At 37.1% G+C, this 6,249-nt stretch overlaps 1 protein-coding gene across 1 annotated transcript in view; it reads left to right on the forward strand.

Annotated features, from left to right (window-relative positions):
- The first annotated feature begins 425 nt into the window (after positions 1–425).
- Positions 426–6,249, forward strand: part of LOC132845780 (cytochrome b5 reductase 4) — a 7,623-nt gene continuing 1,799 nt past the window's right edge. Inside the window, exons 1-13 of the mRNA XM_060870039.1 lie at positions 426–801; positions 1,018–1,171; positions 1,798–1,898; positions 2,080–2,164; positions 3,005–3,040; positions 3,131–3,200; positions 3,439–3,496; positions 3,664–3,757; positions 4,554–4,586; positions 4,762–4,884; positions 4,996–5,136; positions 5,293–5,442; positions 5,724–5,874. Of these exons, the coding sequence (XP_060726022.1) occupies positions 721–801; positions 1,018–1,171; positions 1,798–1,898; positions 2,080–2,164; positions 3,005–3,040; positions 3,131–3,200; positions 3,439–3,496; positions 3,664–3,757; positions 4,554–4,586; positions 4,762–4,884; positions 4,996–5,136; positions 5,293–5,442; positions 5,724–5,874 (1,277 nt within the window). The 5' untranslated portion in view covers positions 426–720. The remainder of the gene's footprint in view (positions 802–1,017; positions 1,172–1,797; positions 1,899–2,079; positions 2,165–3,004; positions 3,041–3,130; positions 3,201–3,438; positions 3,497–3,663; positions 3,758–4,553; positions 4,587–4,761; positions 4,885–4,995; positions 5,137–5,292; positions 5,443–5,723; positions 5,875–6,249) is intronic.

A 6,249-nucleotide genomic window follows, 5' to 3' on the forward strand; every position in this document is an offset into this window, starting at 1 on the left:
AATAGTGAATCAATTCAATCAATGTTGTCTTTCCTCTACATAATAATATAACAATCAATATAACGGTGAATCTTTAAGCAAAATTGATTAATTTAAAGATATGATGACACGTCTGAGCAGAATAATAATCGAGCTATTAGTGACATTTGTTAGTGTCTAAACTATATTTAAGACTATAAATATATAATCTCAAGGGTTTACCAATGTATTACTGTTACATGATGACTGGAACTGCTATAATTCTCTAATCTATAAAGATTACATAAGGAAGAATGAAGTGTATGGGTTTAAAAGCCTCAAAAACTCTTAGCAATATCAGGCATTGCTTAATATTTAGTAACGTTGCTTTGTAAGTTATTTTAGTGAGGCTAAAATATTAGCGCTAGAGGGCGCTGTTTATTACCGTGTCGTGTCGTCATATCTATGCGACGTTTGTTTGTAACAGCGCACCTTAGCCGGTGGTGTTATGTTGTTATTGTTTATGAAACTGATTGGTTTGATTTTGGTTAAAAACTGGTTTGATAGAGCTGGTGAGAAGCTTTAACTGCAGAATGATGGCTGTAGGATGGGGAAACTGCTCTGGCTTTGAGGAACTCACATGTCATCAGACTCAACTTGACATTTCCGCTTGAGTAAAGTTGTAGTTTGCTGTGAAGCTTGAAATCTAACCCTGTGACTACAGTGTTTATTGTGAATCTGAGCTGTTGTAGAGGAGTAGAGATGCTGAACCTGCCGTCACAGTCGTTCCCTGCTGTGAGCTCTCAGCAGAGAGTCGCTTCCTCAGGACAGCCCAGGAACAAGGTCTGGATCTTTGTCCTCTAATTAGTGTGTTGGCTGTTTAATCAATTGTCAACTTGTGTCTAACCATCTGGCTCTTCATGTAGATGATTTTGTTTATATTCCCAGTTAGTGCCAGCTTGTCATCTGTCAAGTTAGAACTTCAGAATTCAGTTTGCACAGTTTCCTCAATTTCAGAAGAACCACTCACAGAACTGAGAAATGCTTTTGTATATTTAGGTGGCACTAAAGCCAGGTCATAGTCTTATGGACTGGATTCGGCTCACTAAAAGTGGCCGAGATTTGACTGGACTCAAGGGGAGATTGATCGAGGTGACAGAAGAGGAACTAAAGAAACACAACACAAGAGATGACTGTTGGACATGTATAAGAGGTGAGGCCTATATTAGGTCTTATCTAGATAAGTGTCACTCTTTTATTTTTTCTTTTTCTGGTGATGTTATAGAATGAACAGACAGTTTTTGGATGTTGTTTATGCAACAGGTTGTTACTTTATGAGATCGCTTTATTTTGAAGAATTGATAAAACTTTGATCACAGACAGGAGATTATTGTTTATTTTAAAGAGTTTAGTTCCACCCTTGTGAACAGTGCTTTCAAAATAGTGCTTTATATATTTGAATTAATTCCAGTATGGTCCTACCAGCTGTCAAAACACAGGCTTAGCTGGTCAGACTGGTTGACTGGCCCAGCAGAGGCAGCTTGGGGGTCCTAGGATTTGAATTCACTTTCATCTTCTGATTAGTAGGCCTACATCTTTATCACTGAGCTACCACTTCCCTTTACTTCCCACTTCGCTTTAAGCAATGTGCACACAGTAGCAGTAATTCAGAAAGTTGTTTCTTTACCAGCTAGACCAACTAAGGCTGTGCATTGGCAGCTGGTCAGATTTAGATAGAGTTTTCAACTGGATCTTCCAGATGTGTTCAGTGTTTGTGACCAAACTTCATCTTCAGCAATTTGATAAATCCTTATATCAGACTGTGCCCTTCTGACTCAGGAATGGTATATAATGTGAGTGCATACATGGATTTTCACCCTGGTGGGGAGGAGGAGCTGATGAAGGCAGCTGGTATTGATGGCACTGACCTGTTTGACCAGGTAAATACGAAGTTGCGAAATGATTCTAACACAAAGTATACATAGTGTCTGTAGATTAGTGATATTGTACTAGCAATATTGCTTGTGTAAAGTTTATCACTAAATTGTACAGCAATGAGCATTTTTTCTGAGTACATTTTACAGATAGCATTGAAAGACTGTGCTCCATGTATTTTGACAGGTCCACCGTTGGGTGAATTATGAGTCCATGTTGAAAGAGTGCCTGGTGGGCAGAATGGTGGTAAAGGCCAGTACAGCAATTAAAGGTATGGACCAATTCTTTCTAAAAATGTCCTTTAATGTTATATGATTAATATTCTTTAAGCACAAGAGTTTCCACTGTCCAGTGGTATGTGGACACCTGATCTTGCCACAAAGATGTATGCATGTACAGAATTATATAGAATGCTTTTGTATACTATAGCATTGTAGTTTACCTTTATTAGAATAAATCATGGAATTCAGATCAATAAAACTATCATGGCAATGCATATTTAATGCATATCAGGCTTTGTTCAGCAAAGTTGATGTGGAAGATATGAAGTGTGCACACAGCTCTGACTTTAACATCACTGATCATATTTTGGATGAACGGAAATTCTGATCACACTCCAGACCTCCTCACCTGACATCATTGTCTAACGTCACTAATACTCACAATGGCTGAATGGGTGACATTCAAAAGCCACACTCCAAAATCTATTGGAAAGCCTTCTGAGAAGATTGGAGGTTATTATAACAGCCAAGAGTTATGTTTAAGTCTGGAATGAGATGTTTAGAAAGCACCTGGTTGTGATGGTCAAACTTTTGGTAATATAGTATATATTATATATAGTAAATATTATATATATAATTTACACTGTTGTGTGTCTGTAATTTGAGTGACCTAAAAAGTTTGATGAGACATTCTCATATTTTTAATTCATGTGTAAATGAATCTTAAAAGTAAAACAGAAAAGTTTTTAGTTTGTTATTGAGTGCTGACTGTGTAAGAGTAATTCATTAAGACATGACTTTAAACCTCACAAAGTGACGAGTTACAAATGACATTTTTGCTGTGCATCATTTGTACCTGTGGATAATAAGATGTTTGTTTGCTCCCACAGCACTGCAACAGAAAGCTGAGAACACACACCTGAATGGTAGGAATGCAAGCTTGCATTTAAGGAATATTCATTTAGGCATTAATATTAGTTGTACAGTCTGAATAACAAATGATAGTGTTCCTTCAGGTCTTGGACCTCCTGCTTCTTTGGTGTTGGATTCAGCAGCTGCTCAAGCGCCGAAAGACAACCGCCCCCGGTATGCTTGAATCATCATACAGGTTTATCAGGCTTTTGTATGCTTTTATGTGCATACTCATATAAAGCCCTGTATCTTGCATGCAGTTGATTCCAGTGAGGCTCTTTTAGCTTTATTGAACACTTGATTTAGAATTATTAGCTGTAGGTAATAAATGTGTTTAACAAAGGATACTATATTTATAAGCATGGTCCAGAAAAAGTTATAGAAATGTATATTTCTTTCTTTCATTTCATAGATATGACTGGTTCCAGACAGAGGAAACCGTTAATATTGTTATTTACACCAAGCGTAAGGTTGGACTGTTTTCATCATGTAGTTCACTATAATAATGTTGTTATAATGAGGAAGAAAGCTGTTTCAGTTTGTCTGCTCAACTCTTATGTTTTAACCTGCTCCCTTCCATTCTCTGTGACTTCTCTGTCTTCCTCTTGCTCATCTCACTCTTTTCCCTTTGGGTCAGATTCCGAGATCTGGTTGTACAGTCGTGGACCTAAAAGGAAACATGCTGCGGATAGAGGTGCTCTTAGGACACTGGTCATATCTTCTTCACTGGAGTGAGTTGTGTGATCTTCATTTTTACATTCAAAATGTACACAATGCTTCACACTGTTCAGGGTTTTGTCACACCGATAAGAAAACTTCACCCTGAAAAACCATTAACTGTATTTATAATGAAATAAGACGATGTGATTCTAGTGCTATTTTGTTGGTTAGTGTTGTATTTGATTTATTGTTGTGACAGAATAGATGTCATAGGATTACACTGTTGAGTAGGGTTTAATAGGAGGGAAAAAAATGTGAGGTTCTCAAAGATAAGTAATAATTAATTTTTGCTGTTAGCTCAAAACAGCAAAAACAGGAAAGCAAAAGCTTCTCCTGTCACTCAAGGTTTTTCAGATTTAGTCAAAGAAAAAAACAGACAGGACTCAGGATGCAGCAGTTGAACCGAATTTACAGTAATTAGTTTCTGCAAATATTCGACTCGTCCAGCAAATGATCTAAGAATTGATGAACATGATGGTGTTGACAGCAGTATGCAGAAGCTTTGGAACATGATCTGCTAAGATGTGGAGGTGAGAGAGTAGGACAGACTAAATGCCCAAGGAGCTGCTGCACCGCTCTGTTAAGTTAGAGTTTATTGCCTTCTGGCATCACTGTTAGCAGACAATTTGGGTAATGTGGGAAACAGTTAATGGTTAATGTTTTAAATAAAAACCAATATTCAACACAAAATTTCATTACAAAATGCACTGAATTATATTGCAATGTATTTTTTCCTTTAACTCGAGCAAAGTTTAGACCACCTGCTTGTATTATATCTTTACATACAGTATTCAATGTGATTTTTAGGTCTTTCTTATGAAGTAGAAGAAAATGTTAATGGTAAGTCGTTATTTTTATTATGTTCCTTATCTACAAAAACTATCGTCACTATTCAGAGCTAAAATATTCACTCTGATATCCATAACCTTATACAGTGCATATTCAAACTAAAATCTGTACTTTAAGTTAGATTTGTTGTGTTCTGACGGTTTTTTCTTCTTTCTTGTATTGGCAGTTCAGGCAGTAAGTTCGGTCGGGAAGGTCGAGGTGTTCCTGTACAAAGTGCTCAAAGCCAAGTGGACACAAGTGGGTCAACCCCTAGAATCCCATGACTCATTTATTCAGAGTAAACACCGGGGTAAGTCTGCTGCCTGTCCGTTGTGTGTCTGACAAAACTGCCATTAATTAGTAACTTTGTTCACACATCAGTTGAGTGAAAGCAGCTGTGAAACTTGTTTTGGAAACTTAGGACTGTTCTACAGAGACTGTATATTGGTTTCAAAGAAAGAAGTTACACATGACACGCAGCTCTTCTGTTTCCGGTTACCTCCTGGAGCACATATGCACGTCCCTGTGGGGAGACATGTCTACCTCAAAGCTTCCTTTCAGGGTAATTCCCCAATTACTATCTCAACGTATGCCCAATATCTCGATTCCTCTATCTATCTCTATATATATATTTTACAATTAGATCTATTCTTATACAAACTTTACTTAAACAAGTACTGTTCTTAAACTTATTAAATGTCTGTTTTCTTATGAACAGGCAGTGAAGTAGCAAAGCCCTACACACCAGTAGACCACATCCTCATGCCCCAGAGTCAATCTAGCAACACTCTGAGCTCTGAAGTCTATCTGATGATTAAGGTCTATCCTGATGGAGTGTTCACACAATATTTAGACAACCTTGACATCGGTGTGTGTATACGTGTGTCGTATGTATAGTATTTGTGTGTGTGTGTCCTGTTAATCCTGGTGATATTACTGTACATATTTAAGGACATCCATGGCAGAATCCATTACGCATTTTGTATGCACTTTGTAAAGTGTATGACATTTCTTGCTTGTCTTAATTCTGAAAATCATTCATTCCTTTACTGTTTAAAGCTTTTTCTACAAATAAAATGTCAATTTATGTCAAGTTGTATGTATTTATGATTGTTCATTCACCTGTAAACCTTGTTTGTTGTCTGTCAGGAGCCTCTGTGTCCATGAGTGGCCCAGAGGGTCCCTTTACAGTCAGGAGTCTGCGTGATGTCACTCATTTATACCTCTTAGCTGCTGGCACTGGATTCACACCCATGGCTCGCCTCCTCTGCCTCGTCTTACAGGACCTGCCTTCTGTCAGGTTGGGTGGAGTTACCTAACTGTGCAGCACTTTTAGGGATTACTTTAATACTTTGACTTTGCCTTTTATGCAAGTTTAATTTTGTCTTGTGGGTGGTGGTGTTTTTTTTTAAATAAATTTTTATATTTGCTGTAAAAATCTTGAGTTCAGTGTTGGTTCCAGTGTGCAATTCTAAAAGAATTCTTTATGCAGCTTAATTCATCTTTTATTATAGAACTTTAATATAAATATAAATGTTTAAATTGAAACCCACCACGAAAAACACTCAGGCTTAGATATTACCTTGAAGTGTCCCATTGTAAGAAAATAACAAACTTCTGTTTTTTAAAAATAACAGACTCTCATTTGTAAGCAGAATATTTAAAAGACTACAGA

This window comes from Tachysurus vachellii, chromosome 5 (assembly GCF_030014155.1).
Source record: "Tachysurus vachellii isolate PV-2020 chromosome 5, HZAU_Pvac_v1, whole genome shotgun sequence".
In the NCBI taxonomy this organism is placed as follows: Eukaryota; Metazoa; Chordata; class Actinopteri; order Siluriformes; family Bagridae; genus Tachysurus; species Tachysurus vachellii.